The sequence below is a fragment of the Vulpes lagopus genome, chromosome 14, assembly GCF_018345385.1.
Source record: "Vulpes lagopus strain Blue_001 chromosome 14, ASM1834538v1, whole genome shotgun sequence".
NCBI classification, from domain to species: domain Eukaryota; kingdom Metazoa; phylum Chordata; class Mammalia; order Carnivora; family Canidae; genus Vulpes; species Vulpes lagopus.
This window is the reverse complement of record NC_054837.1, coordinates 9,651,849-9,675,149: the sequence shown is the minus strand read 5'-3', so window position 1 is coordinate 9,675,149 and position 23,301 is coordinate 9,651,849. Positions and strand designations below refer to the sequence as shown.

Sequence of the window (23,301 nt, the reverse complement as noted above, 5' to 3'; positions counted from 1 at the left end):
TGATACTCTGCTATGGTTATTCAACAGGTGAAGGGTACTGCCAATCTGTCTATATTATTGTAATAGATTGCATGAGAATCTATGATTATCTCAAACAGTTCAAAGAGAGGAGAAGTAAAAGGAACAGAAGGTCTTCTTCCTACCCTGGCCACTGGGGCCCTGCAGCAGACTCCAGAACTGCAGCAGCTATGTGATGACGGGTGAAAACCAGGCTGAACGGACCCAAGGATGGGAAAAGAGCGACAGGAAGAATTTTAGGTCCTTGCTCACATCACTGAGCACTGGATTAACCAGCCCAGAGCACACACCACAGGACTTTTTTTTTTTTTTTAAGATTTTATTTATTTATCCCTGAGACAGAGAGAGAGAGACAGAGAGAGAGGCAGAGACACAGGCGGAGGGAGAAGCAGGCTCCATGCAGGGAGCCTGATGTGGGGCTCAATCCCGGGTCTCCAGGATCAGGCCCTAGGCTGAAGGTGGCACTAAACCGCTGAGCCACCTGGGCTGCCCACCACAGGACTTTTTGTCAGGTGCAGTAACTTTCCCTTTTCGAAGCAAAGCTGAATTGGAGGGTTTCCTTACTTGTAGTCATAAGTGACCTCACCACTATAAATGGTGACTGGAGAAAACACAGAAGGGTGTGATTCGGGGATGAGGAGTTTCAGAGAAGATTCAGGAGGAGGAGGAGGAGAGGTGTTCCAAGGAGAAAAGGTAGGCGTGGTTTCCTGAGCAGGAAGAGGTGTTCCTGAGAAAATGTGATGTCTCTCCTTTTCAAAGTTCATCACTAGGAATTTCACTCAACAACTAGTTTTCAATACCCTAGCCACAGTCCAACTCAGAGTCAGCTGGTGGAGGGCACTGACCTGCAGCTCATGTGACAAGGGAGCAAAGAGATTCAAAGGAGGTTGGTGGGACGCCTGGGTGGCTCGGTGGTTGAGCGTCTGTCTGCCTTGGGCTCAGGGTGTGATAGTGGGTTCCTGGGACTGAGTCCCACATTGGGTTCCTTGTGTGGAGCCTGCTTCTCCCCTCTGCCTGTGTCTCTGCCAATCTCTCTCTCTCTCTCATGAATAAATAAATAAATAAAATCTTAACAAACAAACAAAAAAACGTTGTTATCCAGCCCAGGTGGGGGAGATCTGATGATGAGACTGTGAGGTGCTGCAAAGAACTTCTGAAATGGAAAAGCCTACAGAAACAAACATACTTCCAGTTTTTGAAAGATGACATTATCAGTGCAACTAATGGCCATCCCCAAACAATTTCTGGAGGGGTTCACCAGAACCTGGTGTATGTGGGCCCTGAAAGGAGAGCATGAGCCCAGGAGCCAGTATGGAGGCCAGAGAAACCATGCAGTGTCAGAGACTCTACCTCTCTAAACAGCTGGTGGGGTGAACTGCAAGGAAGTACAAGGGCTCTCCAGAGGGCCTTCATTTCATTTTAAAAACAATTCGGGAGGCAGCCTTGATATACAAGGCCTCAGGGATACAAAGATGACTCACAAGTCTGTGATTCTGAAGCCCAAAGGCAAAGGCATCCAGGGCAGCTGACTGGAGCATTAACCACACCATTAGCTGAAGTAAACACTTGCTCTGTGCCTGGCCCAGGAGCACTGTCAACTTATTTAGTCCCCTGCCCACTGTGAGAGCCAGGCACTTATTAACTCCATTTTACAAATGAGGAACTGAGGCGTGGTTGAAGGAAGATTTATTGTTGGAATGTTTCCATTTGGGCATGTTTTACCTTCTCAATAAGACATAAAATTAGCAGCAGCACCACAAGTTCAGGGTGACAATGAGACGAGGAGTATCCCAGGCAAGAAAGGAACTCAAAATGGAATGAATTCCTGGGGTGCCTGGGTGACTGTCAGTTGAGCATCCAACTCTTGGTTTCTAGTTCAGGTCATGATCGTGAGATCAGCCCCATATGGGTCTCCCTGCTTGGTACAAAGTCTACTTCTCCCTCTCCCTCTGCTCCTCCTCCCTTCATTCTTTCTCTCTCTCTCAAATAAATAAATAATTGAAATTTTTTTTTAATTTTTATTTATTTACGATAGTCACACACAGAGGGAGAGGCAGAGACATAGGCAGAGGGAGAAGCAGGCTCCATGCACCGGGAGCCCGAAGTGGGATTCGATCCCGGGTCTCCAGGATCGCACCCTGGGCCAAAGGCAGGTGCCAAACCGCTGCGCCACCCAGGGATTCCCCCCCCCCCTTTTAAAGATGGAATGATGAAAAAAAAATAAAGATGGAATGAATTCCTGCTTTAAATTTTTTTTTTTTTTTTTTAATTTATGATAGTCACACAGAGAGAGACAGAGAGGCAGAGACACAGGCAGAGGGAGAAGCAGGCTCCATGCACCAGGAGCCCGACGTGGGATTCGATCCTGGGTCTCCAGGATCGTGCCCCGGGCCAAAGGCAGGGGCCAAACCGCTGCGCCACCCAGGGATCCCGAATTCCTGCTTTAAAGAAGAAAGCGCTTGGGGCACCTGGGTGCCTCAGTGGTTGAGTGTCTGCCTTAGGCTCAGGGTGTGATTCCGGAGTCCTGGGATAGAGTCCCGCATTGGGTTTCCCTTGGGGAGCCTGTTTCTCCATCTGCCTATGTCTCTGCCTCTCTCTGGGTTTCATGAATAAATAAAACCTTTAAAAATAATATTAATAATAATAAAGAAGGAAGCACTCAAGTCACAAAATTAGAAAAGGACAAAAAGTAACACCAAGGAAGACCTCATAACATAAAAGCAGAAATTACTACTCACAACACATGAAAAGAATGAAATTCCTTCTTCATGATACATGAATCCAGCATGTATCCAAATCCACTAGCACAGAGAAAACATAGTCCAATCTCACATATGAACAGGGACAAAAACACTGAAGATTAGTATTATTTTTTTACTTTATTAGTATTTTTTTAGTTTATTTAAATTTTTTTTAATTGCATGTATGCACGAGAGACAGAGAGAGAGAGGCAGGGACACAGGCAGAGGGAGAAGCAGGCTCCATGTAGGAAGCCTCAATCCCGGGACTCCAAGATCCCCTGTGGTGCAGCGGTTTAGCGCCACCCGCAGCCAGCCTGGGGTGTGATCCTGGAGACCCGGGATAGAGTGCCGCGTTGGGCTCTCTGCATGGAGCCTGCTTCTCCCTCTGCCTGTGTCTCTGCTTCTCTCTTTCTCTCTGTGTCTCTATGATTAAATAAATAAAATATTAAGGAAAGAAAAAAAAAGATCATGATCTGAGCCAAAGGCAGACGCTCAACCGCTGAACCACCCAGGCGTCCCTTTTACTTTATTTTTTTTTTTTAAGATTTTAATTATTAAAAAAAAAAAAAAAAAGATTTTAATTATTTATTCATAACAGAGAGAGAGAGAGAGAGAGAGAGAGGCAGAGACACAGGCAGAGAGAGAAGCAGGCTCCATGCAGGGAGCCTGATGTGGGACTCAATCCCAGGTCTCCAGGATCACACCCCATGCCGAAGGTGGTGCTAAACCGCTGAGCCACCGGGGCTGCCCTACTTTAATTTTTTTTAAAAAGCATTTTGAGGGCAGCCCCGGTGGCCCAGCGGTTTGGCGCCACCTTCGGCCTGGGGTGTGATCCTGGAGACCCAGGATCGAGTCCCAAGTCGGGCTCCCTGCATGGAGCCTGCTTCTCCCTCTGCCTGTGTCTCTGCCAACCCCCCACCCCGTGTCTGTCATAATCAACCAATCAATCAATCAATTTAAAAAAATAAAAGGCATTTTGAAGATCTATTTATTTATGAGAGAGAGAGAGAACATGTCACGCACCCAAGTGGGGGAGAGGGGCAGAAACAGACTCCCAGATGAGCGGGGGCCCCACACAGGGCTCGATCCAGGACCCAAGATCACAACCCAAGTTGAAATTAAGAGTCAATGCTCAACCGATTTCCCTACAATGGAGTATTTTTAAATAATCCAGGATGAAGGAAGGGTTAATCCAGAAAGGGAAAAGAGGTTTAATTAACATGCCACTTTGAAAACTCTTATCATAAAATTTAATTGACAGTAATGTGGCCTTTAACGAAATCCACTCATTCCTGATTAAAATTTAAAGATTTAGAGAGCAACATCAGCAAAAGGGCAAAGCAAGCAGCTCCAAACTCCTCTCTCCACAGAAACAGAAAACAAAACAAAATTTTAAAAAATCCCACAAACTGTCAGAACTCTGTATGAAATCAGGAAAACAGTCCAAGGTTTAGAGCAGCCAAATGAATGCAGAATCAAGAAAAAGGCAAATGAAAACTGGCGGGAAAGCTTTGTGGCAATTCTCTTCACTCGTACTCCACCCCCTCCGTGGCTGGGCAGCACACAGTCCTGCAGAAAGCAGCCTCTATTTCGTGTGGGGCCCTGGTCCCTGGTCTCAGAGGGAGCAAAACAGACCTTACTTGCGAATCGCTACTGCGTGTGTCTGTTCTAACCTGTCTTAGGGGTACCAGAGGGGCCGACATGAGGTGCTTGTCTCGGTTTTGCCTAACTCAGAATCCACACAAGGGTGGAAAATTGCAGGCACTGCTCAAAAACAGGCAATGAAAAACCCACAGCCGCCCGGAATAAAAGATAGCAATTGAGACATACAATAGACTTTCTAAAGCAGAGGAGGAGAAGCCCAGGACAAACCTGGGGAAATTAAGCATTCAAAAGTGCCCAAGTATACCGGGGAACTGAGAAAGCCATGCATATGCCCAGGACAGGCTACGTGCTCAGAAAAGTCCTGAGAACACCTAAACCTTTCACCACTGGCTAACCATAGCCTCAAGGCAAGCAACAAGTAAAGGCTATGGGAGAACTGCAACAACCTGGCTGGCTACGCACTAAGGAAGTAGGACCCCAGCACAGAGTCAATGTGCACAGACGGAGAGAGACTTTTTTTTTCGTAAGCTTCCGACATTCGAGGATATTTCAGCCAAAACACTGGTAGAACACAAGTGAAGCCTGAACAATCAAGAACAGCAAACCCCAGGGCACCTGGTTGGCTCAGTCACTAAAACATGTGACTATTGCTCTTATTGTTATGAGTTCAAGCCCCACCTTAGGTGTAGAGATTACTTAAAACAAAACAAAAAACCCCAGCAAACCCTGAGCTGGGGGAAGAATCTGATTCCACATCATAATATTCAAATGTCCAGTTTTCAAAAACAACGAAAATCACAAAGCACACAAAGAAAAGGAGGGGTGCCTGGTTGGCTCAGTCTGATGCAACCTTGGATTTGTAAGTTTAAGTCCCATGTTGGGTGTACAGAAATTTAAAAATAAAATCTTGGGACACCTGGGTGGCTCTGTTGGTTGAAGGACTGACTCTTGATTTCGGCTCAGGTCACAATCTCAGTGTTGTGAGATTGAGCCCCAGGTCAGGTTCCACACTTAGTGTGTGTGTGAGGGTGAATACTAGAGATTCTCTCTCTCCCTCTGTCCCTCCCCCTGCCCATGTGTGTACTTGCTCTCTCTTTCTCTCTCAAATAAATAAAACTTTAAAAAACTAAAAAAACAAGGGCTCCTGGGTGGCTCAGTCAGTTAAGTGTCCAACTCCTGGTTTCAGGTCGGGCCATGAGCTCAGGGTTGTCAGCATGGAGTCTGCTCCCCCTCTCCCTTTGCCTCTCCCCCAAACTCCTGCCCCTACTCTCTCCCTCAAATAAATAAATGTTTAAAAATAAATAAATAGGGCAGCCTGGGTGGCTCAGCGATTTAGTGCTGCCTTCACTCCAGGGTGTGATCAGACCTGGGATCGAGTCCCACATTGGGCACCCTGCATGGAGCCTGCTTCTCCCCTTGCCTGTGTCTCTGCCCACCCCCCGCCCGGTCTCTCATGAATGAATAAATAAATAAATAAATCTTTAAAGAAAATTTTTTTTTCTAATTTTAAGTAGGTTCCATGCCCAGCATGGAGCGCAACGTAAGGCTTGAACTATGACCCTGAGATCAAGACCTGAGCTGAGATCAAGAGTCAGACAACTGGGATCCCTGGGTGGCGCAGTGGTTTGGCGCTTGCCTTTGGCCCAGGGCGCGATCCTGGAGACCCGGGATCGAATCCCACATCAGGCTCCCGGTGCATGGAGCCTGCTTCTCCCTCTGCCTATGTCTCTGCCTCTCTCTCTCTCTCTCTGTGACTATCATAAATAAATAAATAAAAATTAAAAAAAAAAAAAAAAGAGTCAGACAACTGGGATGCCTGGGTGGCTCAGGGGTTGAGTGTCTGCCTTTGGTTCAGGTTGTGATCCTGGGGTCCTGGGATCGAGTCCCACATCAGGCTCCCCATAGGGAGCCTGCTTCTCCCTCTGCCTGTGTCTCTGTATGTCTCTCATGAATAAATAAATAAAATCTTAAAAAAAAATAAGTCAATTAACCCCAAAAATGAAATCTTTAAAAAAACGGAAAAAGAAAAAGGAAAGCAAGAAAAAGAGAAGTATGACTAACTTAAAGGAATAAAACAAATCAACAGAAACCATCCCTGAGGAAGTTTTTTTTTTTTTTTAAAGATTTTATTTATTTATTCATGATAGTCAGAGAGAGAGAGAGAGAGAGAGAGAGAGAGAGAGAGAGAGAGGCAGAGACATAGGCAGAGGGAGAAGCAGGCTCCATGCACTGGGAGCCCGAAGTGGGATTCGATCCCGGGTCTCCAGGATCACGCGCCCTGGGCCAAAGGCAAGCGCCAAACCACTGCGCCACCCAGGGATCCCCCACTGAGGAAGTTTTAACAGTGGTCTCACTGGACAAAGAATTAAAATTAACGGTCAATAAATAAATAAAATAAATAAATAAATAAATTAATTAATTAATTAATTGACGGTCTTTTTAAAAAAAAGTTTTATTTACACCCTAAACATGAGGGTTGAACTCACAATTCCAAGATCAAGAGTCACATGCTCTTCTGACTGGGCCACTCCTAAAATCATAGTCTTAAACATGCTCAAAGAGATAAAGGAAATCATGGACCAAGACCTAAAGGAAACCAGGAAAATGATTTCTGAGCAAAATGAGAATACCAATACACAGAAATTATAAAAAGGAAACAAATTTTGGAGCTGAAAAACACAATAACTGAAATGAAAACCACAGTAGAGTGGTTTGACAGTAGGTTTGAGCAAGCAGAAGAATCAGAAAGAATCACCTGAACTAGCTGAGCCACCCAGGCATCCCAAAGAGACAATCTTGAAAGCCATAAAAGAGAAGTGATTTCTCGGGATCCTCAATAAGACAAACACAGGACGCCTGGGTGGCTCAGTAGTTAAGTGTCTACCTTCAGCTCAGGCCGTGATCCTGGTTCAGGGATTGAGTCCCGCAACAGCCTCCCTGTGAGGAGCCTGTTTTTCCCTGCCTCTTTCTGTGTGTCTGTCATGAATGAATGAATGAATGAATGAATGAATGAATGAAATCTTAAAAAAAAATAAGACAAATGATTTCTCATTAGAAACCATGGAAGCCAGAAGGCAGTAGAATGACATATTCAAGGCACTGAAAGAAAAAGACATCAGCAAAAGCTATCTCCTCAAAATGAATGAGAAATCAAAATATTCCTAGATGGGAACTTGGGTAGCTCAGGCTTGGTTAAGCATCTGCCTTCAGATCAGGTCACGACCCAAAGGTCAAAGGATCAAGTCTCCCCAAAGGCCATAGGATCAAGTCTCGCATTGCATTGGGCTCCCTGCTCAGTGGAGAGTCTGCTTTTCCCTCTGCTCCTCCCCACTGCTCGTGCTCTCTCTCTCTCTCTCTATCAAATAAATAAATCAAATCTAAAATAAAATAATAAAATAAATAAAATAAAATAAAATAAAATAAAATAAAATATTCCCAGATTTAGGGACGCCTGGGTGGCTCAGCAATTTGGCACCTGCCTTTGGCCCAGGGCATGATTCTGGAGACCCAGGATCCAGTCCCACATCAGGCTCCCTCCGTGGAGCCTGCTTCTCCCTCTGCCTGTGTCTCTGCTTCTCTCTCTGTGTCTCTCATGAATAAATAAATAAAATCTTTTTTCTTAAATTCCTAGATTAAAAAAAAACAAACTGGGCAGCCCCGGTGGCACAGCGGTTTAGCGCCGCCTGCAGCCCAGGGTTTGATCCTGAGGACCCTGGATGGAGTCCCACATCAGGCTCCCTGCATGGAGCTTGCTTCTCCCTCTGCCTGTGCCTCTGCCTCTCTCTCTCTCTCTCTCTCTCTCTCTCTGTGTGTGTGTCTCTATGAATAAATAAATAAAATCATTTAAAAAAAAAACAAAACAAACTGAATCATCACTTTCCCTATAAGAAATACAAATAGGAGTCCAACAAGCTAAATGAAAGGATAGTAACTTAAAGGCATATACAAAGAATAATAAATTTACACAGAAAAATATAAAAGCTAGTATTATAGATTAGTGTACTTTGGGTTTGTAACTGCTCTTTGTGACGGTAACAATGTAAAAGTAGTAGATAATGGAGACATATAAGAGCAGAGTATTTAAATACTATTGAAATTAAGTTAGTATTCAAATTAAGTTGTTAAAAGATTAAGATGTTAACTGTAATCCCCAAGGTAACCTCTAAGAAAATAACTGTAAGTATATATAAAAGGAAAGAGGGGAATCAAAATTATATGCTACCAAAAAAATCAACTATATATATATATATATATATATATATATATATATATATATATGGCAATAATGTAGGTATTTAGGAACAAAATGCATAAGACACCCAGAAAACAGATAAATAACAGAGTAAATCCTTTCTTATTAGTAACTATTTGAATTGTAAATACATACTCTCTCCACTTAATAAAAGACTGAGATTGCCAGAATGAATAAGAAAATGCCATCCATCTATATGCTGATTGCAAGAGACTCACTTTACAAAGACATAAAGTCAGAAGAAAAAGATAGAAAAAAGATATTCCATGCAATTATAACAACAAAAAAAGAGCTCCAGTTACAAGATTACTATCAGACAAGATAGATTTTAAGTAAAAAATATTTTTTTTAAATTTATTTTTATTTATTTATTTTTTCTATGATAGTCACACACAGAGAGAGAGAGGCAGAGACATAGGCAGAGGGAGAAGCAGGCTCCATGCACCGGGAGCCCGACGTGGGATTCGATCCCGGGTCTCCAGGATCGCGCCCTGGGCCAAAGGCAGGCGCCAAACCACTGCGCCACCCAGGGATCCCAGTAAAAAATATTTTAACAAAGGACATTATATATCAACAAAGGTTCAATTCAACAAGAAGATATAATAATTATAAACCTGAACACCACAAACATATGAACCAAAATACATACAGCGAAATTGACAGAAGTAAAGGTAGAAAGATAAGAAATACAAGTTCTAAAATAATCTTTGGGGATTTTAATATACCATTTTCAATAACAGAACAAGACAGAAAATCAACAAGGAAATACGGTACTTGAACAACCAGTTAGACCTAACATATACAGAACACTCTATCTGAAAGTAGCAGAATATACATTCTTCTCAAGTGCTCATGAAACATCCTCCACAATAAAATATGTTAGGCCACATAAGACTGAAATCACACAAAATATAGTTTCTGGCCACTGTGGAATGCAACTAGAAGTCAATAACGAAAAGAAAACTGGAAAACTCACAAATACGTGGAAATTAAATTCATTCTTAAAAAAACAGGTCAAGGAAAAAATCACAAGGGAAATTAGAAAATATCTTTAGATGAATGAAACAAATTTTTTAAAGATTTTATTTATTTATTCATGAGAGACATAGAGGCAGAGACATAGGCAGAGGGGGAAGCAGGCTCCCTGTGGAGAGCCCCATGTGGGGACCCCAGGATCACACACTGAGCAGAAGGCAGAAGTTCAACCAGAGGCTCAACCAGAGGTTCAACTGCTGAGCCACCCAGGCATCCTTAGATGAATGAAAATTAAAACACAACAAACCAAACCTTTAGGGATGTGGCAGAAGTAGTGCTCAGAGGGAAATTTACAGCTGTAAACACCAATAACAATAAAGATCTCTAATCAATAACCTAACAGGACACCTTAAGAAATGAAGGAAAAAGCAAACTAAACCTGAAGCTAGCAGAAAGAAGTAAATAACAATTACAGAGGAGATAAACAGAATGTATAAAAACAATAAAGATACAGCAGTGAAACCAAAAGCTGGTTCTTTTAAAAGATCAACGAAACTGATAAACATTTGGCTAGGCTGACTAAGTAAAAGAGAAGAGACTCACGTTACTAAAATCAGAAATGAAAGTGAAGGCATTACTCCCAATTTTACAGAAATAAAACAGATCATAAGAGAGCACTATAAACAGTTGTGTATATCAACAAATTAGATAACTTAGAGGAGAAGCACAAACTCACAGGAATACTCAATCTACTAAAACTGAATCAAGAAAAAGAAAAGAGAAATAGACCTCTAATGACTAAGGAGGTTGAATCAGTAATCAAAAACCTCCTAACAAAAGAGTCCTGAATCAGATGGTTTTACTGATGAATTGTACCAACTGTGTAAAGAATTGGCACGGATTCTTCTAGAACTCTTCTGAAGAGGAAACACTTCATAACTCATTCTATGAGCCCAGTATCACCCTAATACTGAACCCAAAGACACCTACATGAAAATTTACAAAATCCCTTATGAGTTTTGAGCCAAAATCTTCAACAAAACACTAGCAAAATGAATTCAGAAGCATATTAAAATGATTATACACCATGACCAAGTGGGATTTATTCCAGGAATGCAAGGATGCCTAAATATACAAAAATCAATGTACTATACCACATTAATAAAGGAAAAAAACAATCATTTCAAGTGATGCAAACTTAACACACTTTCATGATAAAAACACTTTTTAAACTAGGTAGAGAACACCACAAAAGCTGTATTTGAAAAAGCTGCAACCAACATCACACTCAATGGTGAAAGTATAAACGTTTTTCCTCTAAAATCAGGAATAAGACATGGATGCTTACTTTTGCCACTTCTATTTGACAAAGTATTGGTGCTCCTAGCCAGGACAATTAGGCAAGAAAAAGAAGTAAAAGATACCCAAATTGGAATGAAGGCATAAAACTACTTCTACTCAAAGGACTTTGATCTTATAAATAGAAAAACTTAAAAAAGAGGGCAGCCTGGGAGGCTCAGCAGTTTAGCACTGCCTTCGGCCCAGGGTGTGATCCTGGAGACCCGGGATCAAGTCCCACGTCGGGCTCCCTGCATGGAGCCTGCTTCTCCCTCTGCCTGTGTCTCTGCCTCTCTCTGTGTGTCTCTCATGAATAAATAAATAAAATCTTAAAACAAAACAAAACAAAACTTTAAAGATTACACACACATACACAGTTAAAACTAATAAATGAGGGCTGCCTGGGTGGCTCAGCGGTTGAGCGTCTGTCTGCCTTTGGCTCAGGGTGTGATCCTGGGGTCCTGAGATCTCAGTCCCACATCAGGCTCCCATGGAGAGCCTGCTTTTCTCCTTCTGCCTATGTCTCTGCCTCTTTCTCTGTGTGTGTCTTTCATGAATAAAGTAAAATCTTTTTTTTTTTTTAATAAAGTAAAATCTTAAAAAAGTAATAACATTGAAAAGAATAAAATACCTAGAAACAAATTTAACCAAGAAGGCTGTTATAGACTCAACGTTTTCCTTCCAAATTCATATGCTATTGAAGCCCCAACCCCCAGGATCACTGTATTCGGAGTAAGCAAGCAACTAAGGTTAGATGAGGTCATAAGGTAGAGAGCCCTGATCCAATAGGATTAATGAACAGTAGTCTCCCTTTATCAACACAGTATACTTTCTAAGATCCACAGTGGATATCTGAAACCACAGATAGTACCAAACTCCACATACACTATGTTTTTTCCTATGCATACATACCTATGACAAAGTTTAATTTATAAATTAGGCACAGCAACAGATTGACAATTAAAAAATAGAACACGGGGGATCCCTCGGTGGCTCAGCGGTTTAGCGCCTGCCCAGGGCGCGATCCTGAAGTCCCGGGATCGAGTCCCACATCAGGCTCCCTGCATGGAGCCTGCTTTTCCCTCTGCCTGTGTCTCTGCCTCTCTCTCTCTCTATGTCTATCGTGAATAAATAAATAAAATCTTTAAAAAAAAATCTTAAAAAAATTTTTATTTTATTTTATTTTTATAAAATATTTATATTTTAAGTAAATTTTTTGTATATGGTGAAAGGAAAGGGTCCGTTTTTGTTATTTTGTGTGTGGATATCCAGTTTTCCCAGACCATTTGTTTAAGAGACTGCTCTTGATCTTGGCATCTTTCTCAAAAATCAGTTTAGTACCTATGTGGGGGGTTATTTCTGGGCTCTGAGTTCTATTTCATTGGTCCATATGTCTGTCTTTTTGCCAGTCACACTGTTTTGGTTACTGTAGCTTTGTAATAAGTTTTATTTTATTTTATTTTTTTTAAAGATTTTGCTTATTTATTCATGAGGGACACACACAGAGAGAAGCAGAGACACAGGTAGAGGGAGAAGCAGGGTCCATCCAGGGAGCCGGATGTGGGACTTGATTCCAGGACCCAGGATCACGCCCTTGGCCAAAGGCAGTGCTAAACCGTTGAGCCACCCAGGCTGCCCTTTCACTTTTTTTAAAAAGTAAACTATATCTGCAGTGTGGGGCTCAAACTCACAAGCTGAAGATCAAGTTGCAAGCACTAACCAACTGAGCCAGTCAGGTTCCCCTTTGATCTTCTTTTTCAAGATTGTTTTGGCTATTCAGGGTTCTTTGAGATACCATATGAATTTTAGGATGGGTTTTTCCGTTTTGCAAGGTTAACTACTTGGGATTTTTTTTTTTTATATTTTTTTTTTTTAATTTTTATTCATTTATGATAGTCACACACACACAGAGAGAGAGAGAGAGAGGCAGAGACACAGGCAGAGGGAGAAGCAGGCTCCATGCACCGGGAGCCCGACGTGGGATTCGATCTCGGGTCTCCAGGATCGCGCCCTGGGCCAAAGACAGGCGCCAAACCGCTGCGCCACCCAGGGATCCCTACTTGGGATTTTAGTAGACCTAACATTGAATCTTGAGATCACTTTGGGTGGTATTATCATTAGACTATTAAGTCTTCCAAATCATGAACCCAGGATGTCTTTTCATATATTTAGGTCTTTAATTTCTCTCAGCAGTGTTTTGTAATGTTCAGTGTGTAAGTCTTAGGCCTCTGTATTATTTAGCTCAGACTGCCATAATAAAACGCCATAGGGACACCTGGGTTGCTCAGTGGTTAAATGTCTACCTTTGGTTCAGGGTGTTGATCCTGGGATGGGCAGATCAAGTCCTGTGTCAAGATCCCCACAGAGAGCCTGCTTCTCCCTCTGCCTATGTCTCTGCTTCTCTGTGTCTCTCTCATGAAAAAAATAAGTAAAATCTAAAAAAACAAAAATAAAAAAACAAAAAACAAACAAAAAAACCCCACAACACCCAAAACCACCATAGACTAGGTGGCTTAAACAACATAAATTAATTTTTCATACTTCTAGAGGCTAGATGTCCTAGATCACAGTCTGGCAGGGTCACTTTCTGGTGAGAACTCTTCCTGGCTTGCAAATGGCTACCACATGGAGAATGGAGCTCTTCTTGTAAGTGTAGTAGGTCCTCCCCACCCCAATCTGTGGTTTCAGTTACCCTTAATCAACAGTGATCCCAAAGCAGATGATCTTCCTTCCAACATATCTTCAGGTCAGGAGTAGCCTAATGCTACATTACCATGCCTACATGATTCACCTCACTTCATCTCATCACGTAGGCATTTTATTATCTCACATCATCACTAGAAGAAGGGTGAATACAGTGCCATAAGATATTTTGAGAGACCACATTCATTTAACTTTTATTACAGTATATTTGTTCTATTTTTTATTTAAAAAAATTTTTTAGGGGATCCCTGGGTGGCGCAGCGGTTTGGCGCCTGCCTTTGGCCCAGGGCGCGATCCTGGAGACCCGGGATCGAATCCCATGTCAGGCTCCCGGTGCATGGAGCCTGCAACTCCCTCTGCCTGTGTCTCTGCCTCTCTCTCTGTGTGTGTGTGTGTGTGTGTGACTATCATAAATAAAAAAAAATTAAAAAAAAAAAAATTTTTTTAGGGATCCCTGGGTGGCTCAGCGGTTTAGTGCCTGCCTTTGGGGCAGGGCGTGATCCTGAAGTCCCGGATCGAGTCCCACATCAGGCTCCCTGCATGGAGCCTGCTTCTCCCTCTGCCTGTGTCTCTGCCTCTCTCTCTCTCTGTCTCTCATGAATAAATGAATAAATCTTTTTTAAAAAATGGATCAAAAAAATGGATCAAAGACAAAAATTTAAGAGCTAAACTATAAACATTCTTTCTTCTTAATTTTTATTTATTTATTAATTTCAGAGTGTGGGGAGAGAGAGCACAAGCAGGGGGAGCAGGAGAGGGAGAAGCAGGCTCCCCACTGAGCAGGGAGCCTGATATGGGACTCAATCCCAGAACCCTGGGATCACTATCTGAGCCAAAGGTAGATGCCTAACCAACGGAGCCACCCAGGTATCCCTATAAAAATTCTTAGAAGAAAATAAGAGTGGAGGCTGGTTGGTGTGCTGCGTAGAGAATGTAGCTCTTGCTCTCAGGGTTGTGAGTCTGAGCCCCACGATGGGGTAGAGGTTACTTAAAAAAAACAAAAACAGGGGAAGACCTGTATGATTTGGATTTGACAATGGTTTAAATATCTTACCAAAAGCACAGGCCACAAAAGAAAAAGGCATAAAATGTACTTCACTAAAATTAAAAACTTTTGTGCATCAAAGAACACTACCCGACTAATGTAACATTGTGTGTCAACAACACATGAATTTTTAAAATTTTTTTTTTAAGTTTTACTTATTTATTTATTCAGAGAGAGAGAGAGAGAGAGGGAGAGACACAGGCAGAGGGAAAAGCAGGCTCCATGTGGCAGCCCAACATGGGACTCGATCCCGGGTCTCCAGGATCACATCCCGGGCTACAGGTGGCGCTAAACTGCTGCGCCACCGGGGCTGCTCTGAATTTTTTTTTTTAATTAACTACCAAAAAGCGTGAAAGGACAGCCCACAGAATGGGAGAAAGTATTGCAAATTATATATCTAATAAGGGCTTAATATCTACAAAATATAGGGAAGCCTGGGTGGCTCAGCGGTTTAGTGCCTGCCTTTGGCCCAGGGTATGGTCTTGGAGTCCCGAGATCGAGTCCCACATCAGGCTCCCTCATGGAGCCTGCTTCTCCCTTTGCCTGTGTCTCTGCCTCTCTCTCTGTGTCTCTGATGAATAAATAAAATCTTTAAAAATATATATATAGGGCAGCCCTGGTGGCTCAGCGGTTTAGCGCCGCCTGCAGCCCAGGGTGTGATCCTGGAGACCCTGGATCGAGTCCCACGTCAGGCTCCCTGCATGGGGCCTGCTTCTCCCTCTGCCTGTGTCTCTGCCTCTCTCTCCTCTCTGTGTATTCTCATGAATAAGTAAATAAAATCTTTAAAATATATATATATATGTATATATATACATATATACATATATATATACATACATATATAAAAGATTCCTACAACTCAAAGACAAGTAGAACACAAACACCCAACTAAAAATGTTTATAGGGACACCTGGGTGGCTCAGCGGTTGAGCGTTTGCCTTTGGCTCAGGGTGTGATCCTGGAGTCCTGGGATGGAGTCCCACATCAGGCTCCCTGTATGGAGCCTGCTTCTCTCTCTGCCTGTGTCTCTGCCTGTGTCTCTCATGAATAAATAAGTAAAATCTTAAAAAAAAAAAAAAAAAGTTTATAGCCAGGGCACCTGGGTGGCTCAATCGGTTAAGCATCTGCCTTCAGCTCAGGTCATGATCCCAGGGTCCTGGGATTAAGCCCCACATTGGGAGCCCTGTGTCCTTGAGCAGGGAGCCCCCTTCTTTTCCTTCTGTCCCCTCTCCCCCCTTGTGTTCTCTCTCTGGCTCTGCACTCTTTCTCAAAAAAAAAAAAAAAGTTTATTGCCACTTATTCATAATTGCCAAAACTTGGAAGCAAACAAGATGCCCTTTAGGTGAACAGTTAAACTGTGGTATATCCAAACAATGGAACAGTATTCAATGGTAAAAAGAAAGCAGCTACCAAGCCATGAAGCAATATGGAGGAAACTTAAATGTATATTATTATAACTAAAAGAAGCCAATTTGAAAAAAAAAAAAAAAAAAACCCTACATACTGTATGATTCCAACTAAATGACATTCTAGAAAAAGCCAACCTATGAAGACAGGAAAAAGATTAGTGGTTGCTGGGGGTGGGAAAGGCGTTGGGGGTCAGGGGGGATTGCAAAAGTAGAATACAGAGGATCTCAGGGCAGTGGAAATACTCTATATGATATTATGATAATGGATACGTGCCGTTATACATTTTTCCAAACTCACAGAATATACGCTACCAAGGATTAACCCTAATGGGTTTAGTGATTATGATGTGTCAATGCAGGTCCATCAATTGTAAAAAATACACCACTCTGGTAGGGAATGTCCATAATGGGGGAAGTTAGAGATGTGTGGGGCTAGGGAGTATATAAGAAATCTCTATCCCTTTCTCTTAATGTTACTGTGAACCTAAAACTGCTCTAAAGAACTTAAGTCTTGGTGCACCTGAGTGGCTCAGTTAAGTGTCTGACTCTTGATCTCCCCTCTGCCTGTGTTTCTGCCTCTCTCTCTCTGAATAAATAAATAAATATTAACAAAACAAACAAACAAAAAAAAAAAAACAAATGGCCAGGGACTCCAGCAGGCATTTGTATGCCAATGTTCACAACAGCCAGAAGGTGGAAACCACCCTACTTTCCATCAAGACATGAGTAGATAAACAAAAATAAAAACAAAATGAAACACTATTCATCCACTAAAAGGAATTATGTTCTGGTTCGTGGTACCATATAGATGATAACCCTAAAAAAATTATGCTAAGTGAAATAAGCCAGATCAAAAAAGACAAATATTGGGATCCCTGGGTGGCGCAGCAATTTAGCGCCTGCCTTTGGCCCGGGGCGCGATCCTGGAGACCCGGGATCGAATCCCACGTCGGGCTCCCGCTGCGTGGAGCCTGCTTCTCCCTCTGCCTGTGTCTCTGCCTCTCTCTCTGGGTGTGTGACTATGACAAATATTTTATGATTTATACGAAATATCTACAATAGGTAAATTCATAAAGACGCTAGATTAGAGGTTCCCAAGGGTTGAGAGGTTTGGGGTAGTAGGGTGTTACTGAATGGATACACAGGTTCTGTTTGAGTGATGAAAAAATTTGGAAATAAGACAGTGGTGGTTGTTCAACGTTTTGAACATAATTAAGGTCACTGAATTGTAGGCTTACAAATGGCAAATTTTATGTTAAGTGTATTTCACAATAAAAATTAATGAAGCAAAAATTTTTAAATTTTAAGAGATACTTTCAAGTTAACAATTCTTGAATAAACAAAAAAAGAAAGAAAACAGCTGAAAAATATTTTTCCCAAACACAAAAGACTAATATATAGAATTTCTACAATTCAACAAAGAAGCATACTTAAACTCCAATTGATATTGCGGAAATATAAACAGTCAATAAATTTTAAAAAGCCTTCAACTAAAATAACATTAAAAATGCACATTAGTATGTTTGTACAGGCCCAAAATTCATACACTGAAAACTTAATGCCCAGAGTATTAGTGTTATGAGGTAGGATCTTTGGGAAGTAATTAGATCATTAGGGAAGAGCCCTTGTGAATGAGATTAGTGGCTTGTAACAGGCCCCAGAGAGCTAGCTTGCTCCTTCTGCTGTATCAGGATACAGGGGAAGACCGTGACCAAGAACAAGGCCATCCCCAGAACTGGCACTCTGATCTTCAACTTCCAGCCTCCAGAACAGCGAGAAATAAATTTCTGTTGCTATAAACTAACCAGTATCTGGTATTTTGTTATTAACAGCCTGAATGGATGAATGGGACTAAATCCAATTGAGTACTTTTGCACCTATCACACTGGAAACAATGACTTCTTTCTGTATGCTGGTTTCATGGGCTCTTTGTTACATACTCCCAAATAATTTTGCGGAGCCCCGCAAAGGCTTTTAATAATAAGAGCGAGCCTAAGAACTTCACACACATGCACTTACTGAACTTTTACAACAACCAGAGAGATGAGTACTCCTTTTATATGTGAGGATACCGAGACAAGCTGCTAAATGTGCCCGAGATCTCAAACCAGTTGAAGAAAGGCCACGGTTCCCACCCTGGGGCAAACGTACCCCCACAGCCTGGATGCTGAAATACTGCCATTCAGAACCCCCTTTAATAACACCCAGCTGCTTCTATGACTGACAAGGACATGTGCAGGGCTGGTGCCGACAGTGCCCATAAGAGTATAAGCTGGCACAACTGTCATCCTCCTGGTCAGACTACTGTATCTCAAGATCAAACCTAAAATAGGGGCACCTGGTTGGCTCAGTCATCAGTGTGTGTGACTCTTGATCTCAGGGTTGTGAGTTCAAGCCCCATGTTGAGTATGGAGATACTTTAAAAATATAAATAGAGGGATCCCTGGGTGGCGCAGCAGTTTGGCGCCTGCCTTTGGCCCAGGGCACGATCCTGGGGACCCGGGATCGAATCCCACGTCAGGCTCCCGGTGCATGGAGCCTGCTTCTCCCTCTGCCTGTGTCTCTGCCTCTCTCTCTCTCTCTCTCTATATATATATATATATATATATATATCATAAATAAATAAAAATTTTAAAAAAATAAAGAAATAAATAGAATCTTGGGATGCCCGAATGGCTCAGGGGTTGAATGTCTACCTTTGGCTCAGGGCATGATCCTGGTCCTGGGATCAAGTCACGCATCAGGCTCCCAGCCTGCTTCTCCCTCTGCTTGTGTCTCTGCCTCTCTCTGTGTGTCTTTCATGAATAAATAAATAAAATCTTTAAAACTAAATAAAATCTTAAAAAAAAAATCAAACCTAAAATAAACAAAGAGGTACACTAATACACTAAGATTTTCACATTCAGATGTTCATGGATAAATTATTTAAAAATGGAAAAACAACAATCCAAATGGCCAAACTTAAAGGAATGACTGAATAAATGATAGCACAAATATTATGGGACACTGTACAGTTATCAAAAATCACATTCATAAAGTTTCAAGACAATGACTAAATGATGAAAGTATGTGATAATTACGAAGGTATCATATGGTCCATTAAAAATTGCATGTAAAGGGATCCCTGGGTGGCGCAGCGGTTTGGCGCCTGCCTTTGGCCCAGGGGGGGCGATCCTGGAGACCCAGGATCGAATCCCACGTCGGGCTCCCGGTGCATGGAGCCTGCTTCTCCCTCTGCCTATGTCTCTGCCTCTCTCTCTCTCTCTCTCTCTCTCTCTCTCTCTGTGTGTGTGTGACTATCATAAATAAATAAAAATTTTTAAAAACTTAAAAAAAAATAAAAATTCCAGTATTTAAAAAAAAAAATTGCATGTAAAAAGGCTGGGAGGAATATGCTAATGGTTAAGAGCAAACATGAACATGTTCATTGGGTGAGAAATCTGAGTAGGCTCACCACCATCCTCTAGTTCCTGAAGGGCAGGTGCCCAAAAACATACTGAATTTCTTCATGATAGTATTATGAGATCATTTTCTTCCATAGCTATCACCTCTGAATTTTGAATGAAAAAAAATTATATAAAAATGTTTAAAGGCGGGCAGCCTGGGTGGCTCAGCGGTTTAGCGCCACCTTCAGTCCAGGGTGTGATCCTGGAGACCGGGGATCCCTGCATGGAGTCTGCTTCTCCCTCTGCCTGTGTCTCTATGAATGAATGAATGAATGAATGAATGAATGAATAAATAAATAAATCTTTTAAAAAAAATGTTTAAAGGGAATAAGCCCGAAGTGCAATGGTAACAACGAAATGTCTCAAGGAAGCACCCCATTGGTTCACTCCCATCTTCCATCTCTGAAGAGTCTGGGTCTGCTCCTTCTCTGACCTACATACAATGAGGTCGTATTTACTAAGCTGCTCCCTGAGGACCAGTACCAGGTGCTCAAGGCATGCTTCTGGACTACTATGCCTTTATCAGCATGGGCCTGCTTTCATTCCAGCTGGGTGGACCCCAGGTGAGTCTGAGGAGGAGAGTCCCCACACTGACTCAGCCCCTATGGTGCAGGAAGATCTCAGCTCCAGGTGTGGGGTACTAGTGAGGACCATGGAAGGGTCAGTTGCTAAAAGCACTGTCACTGCTTCCTTGAAATGCTTCTCATAGCAAGCCAGGGGCCCTGGGCAGTGACCGTAGTAAGGACACAAGAGAAATAGGAAGAGGCAGTGGAATGGGGAGAGAGCAGCTGTGGCCTAGTCTCTGGGCCCAGCTTCCCCTAAATGGAAGGTGAGGCTTTGGTCTGGACACTCCCCACCCAGAGCCTTGACTGAAGTACACTGCATTCTATCAGCTGGTCTCCACCTTGAACTTATGAAACCACAGACCATTCTACAGGTTCCACCAATGTGACACCAGAGGGAGGCCTTGGGGATGTTCTAGGCAAAGCCTGATGACAGCTACCTCAGCCTTGGAGCTGGCCTGCATTCTCATGCCTCTGAGAACATGGGATAGATTGCCCAAGCCTGACTGCTCAAAACTGTTCCATTCATTCTCATCATTTTTCAAAAGATCCATGGAATAAGTCTTTACTTCTTTTATCAGTAGTATACAGGGATCCCTGGGTGGCGCAGTGGTTTGGCGCCTGCCTTTGGCCCAGGGCGTGATCCTGGAGACCCGGGATCGAATCCCACGTCGGGCTCCCTGCATGGAGCCTGCTTCTCCCTCTGCCTCTGTCCCTGCCTCTCTCTATCTCTGTCTCTGTGTCTCTCATGAATAAATAAATAAAATCTTTAAAAAAAGAAAAAAAGAAAGAAAGAAAAGGGACAGGGCCAGATGGTACTGGCCAATCTTCCACTTAGCACCTAACAATTCAGTAGGCAAGGCCTGGGGTCACCAGCTGAACCTTCCCAGTCAGGGCTCCCATATCATCTACACACTGTACCCTGAGCCCTACCATCTTCAAGCCTGGAGAAATCTCAATAATTCATCCTCCAAACCAGACTGGATACTCCCAGATTTAAAATTTTTCAAAGTGTACTGAAATACTACAAAAGTGTATCTTTCTGGGGATTCCTGAGTGGCTCAGCGGTTTAGCACCTGCCTTTGGCCCAGGATGTGATCCTGGAGTCCCAGGATCAAGTCCCGCATCGGGCTCCCGGCATGGAGCCTGCTTCTCCCTCCTCCTGTGTCTCTGCCTCTCTCTCTATGTCTATCATAGATGAATAAATAAATCTTAAAAAATAAAAGTGTATCTTTCCTTCATTAACCAAGTGATCATGAAAATAAATCATGAATCCAGTATCTGCTATTCAAGTTCAAGGACTTTTAAAAAAAAAAGGCACGACCTATAACCAGCATTAAGAAGAAAGCGTCTACAGTAAGCACATTCCGTATTCTGCTTTGGCAAAGTAGCCAATCTGCCCTTAAGGAAAGATTCTGCACAATAACATAGAGTATGGACAGGCTGAGGCTCAGAGGGAAAGTGGGGATGAAAAGAGGAGGCAGTGAGTACAGAAGAACAGGGAAGAAGGGAGCACTCATGGAGAAGTCCCAGTTGTGAACCAGGGAGACTAGAAGCACACGGTGTCCAAGTGAGGCCACCGCATGGACACATGGTGTGGCTCTGTGGGAAAGGGCAGGAAGAGAAACAGGGACAGGACTCCTTCACTTATAGCAATCATCTAGTAATCTAGGATGCTGGCAGCAGCAGGGGCCCCAAGAAACAGCGTGAGAGAAGGGCAGGAGACTAAACAGGGTCCATGCCTAAGAGCTCAGGGGAGCAGCAGCAGACAGGACTGAGTGGCACAAGGTCACAGAACCTGGGGCTGGGACACTGCACAGGGTCCAAAGGCTCAAGAGGCCAGTGGGTTCTAGGGCTGCCAAGTTTGAGGCGTGAGGACGGAGGAGAGACCTGGGGCTCAGTGTGAGGTAGTTCCAGAAGTGTAGAAGAAACTGGGATTGTGAATGAGTTAGTACAGGACGAGGCTCTCAAGGGGTGAGGAGATGAAAGGATGGAGAAAGAGAGACCCTAAATCAAGAGAAAAGGAAGGCCACAAGAAGGCCGTTGTAAGAGTAAGCCTGGGCCCATCTGAAGGCAGAAGTCTGTGAGGCAGAGGGAGCAGGAGCTGTGGGTGTCACAGAGTAGAGGCAGAAGCCCCAAACAAGACACTGGGTGAGGGCACCAGGTGGGCCATTAGGTAAAGGGACTGGAAACCAACAGAAAGCATACAGTGGAGGCTACCAGGAATGAAGCCCTGGAATGCATGTGTCCAGAGGGTTAGACACACAGATGCAAAACCAGGCAGGGAAGCAAAGAAAAGATCTAGATGGGAATGGCCACCATCTCCCAAGAGGTCAGAGAAGGCAGCCCCGTCTGGACAAACGGGGCCAGGCACAGAGAAGTCGGGGAAGACAGGAACACAAACACATACTCCTTTCCTGAGGCAATAACCACAGATGTGGAAAGCTCGGGCACCCCAGAATGTCACAAAACCAGTGCAAAGACGGGATTCTACTCAGGCACCGGAGGCTAAGGTCCCTGCCTTATTATATCCTAGAGTGACAGCCCACTTCGGTGCGTCTGCTGGCTTTCTTACCTAACAGACTACTTGGGAGTGGAGAGGTAAGCCCAACACACATATCACCTTGAAGAATAATCTGGTAAGAAGTGGAAGTGTTCAATACTCACAGGAACAATAAGCCCTTGCCAAGTCAATAAATTAGCTTCATCAACCTGGATGTTACGGAAGTTTTTCATTCCACATTTGCGGATTTCTTCAAGCTCCTGTTGATTAACAAAGCATAAAGGGGTGTCAAACAGGGGAAAGCACCACACATTAAGATCCCTCCTGACTCCCTCAAATTAAAGCGAGTGCCAACACCACCGATGACCAAATTTCAGAGTGTGGACCAGACCACACCCAGTCCAGTAAAGAGGCCTGGAGCCACAGTGGTCCCTTCAACCCGTGCCCCAGACCGAGATAAGCCCCCGCCTTGGTGACCCCTCAGAGCTCAGCGGGACAAACAACTGCCTTCTGCAGGCACATCACCTCCTCTTTGGGCTAATCACCAGACCTCTCTTTATACACCCTCGGGCCCCTGCACAGGGCAGCCATGCAGCAGGGGCACAAGAAAGGTACTATAGATTTGACTTCTCCCAACCAAGGTTTATTAAGCTGTGGGCCAGATGCTGAGGATATGAAGATAAAACTGGGGACTAGGAGCAAA

At 43.2% G+C, this 23,301-nt stretch overlaps 1 protein-coding gene across 1 annotated transcript in view; it reads right to left on the bottom strand.

The window, feature by feature from the left end:
• The window catches only part of LOC121475599 (ubiquitin-conjugating enzyme E2 L3-like), a 54,032-nt gene that overhangs the window by 13,258 nt on the left and 17,473 nt on the right, over nt 1–23,301 (bottom strand). The window contains exon 2 of the mRNA XM_041728991.1: nt 22,763–22,858. Within this exon, the coding sequence (XP_041584925.1) occupies nt 22,763–22,858 (96 nt within the window). The remainder of the gene's footprint in view (nt 1–22,762; nt 22,859–23,301) is intronic.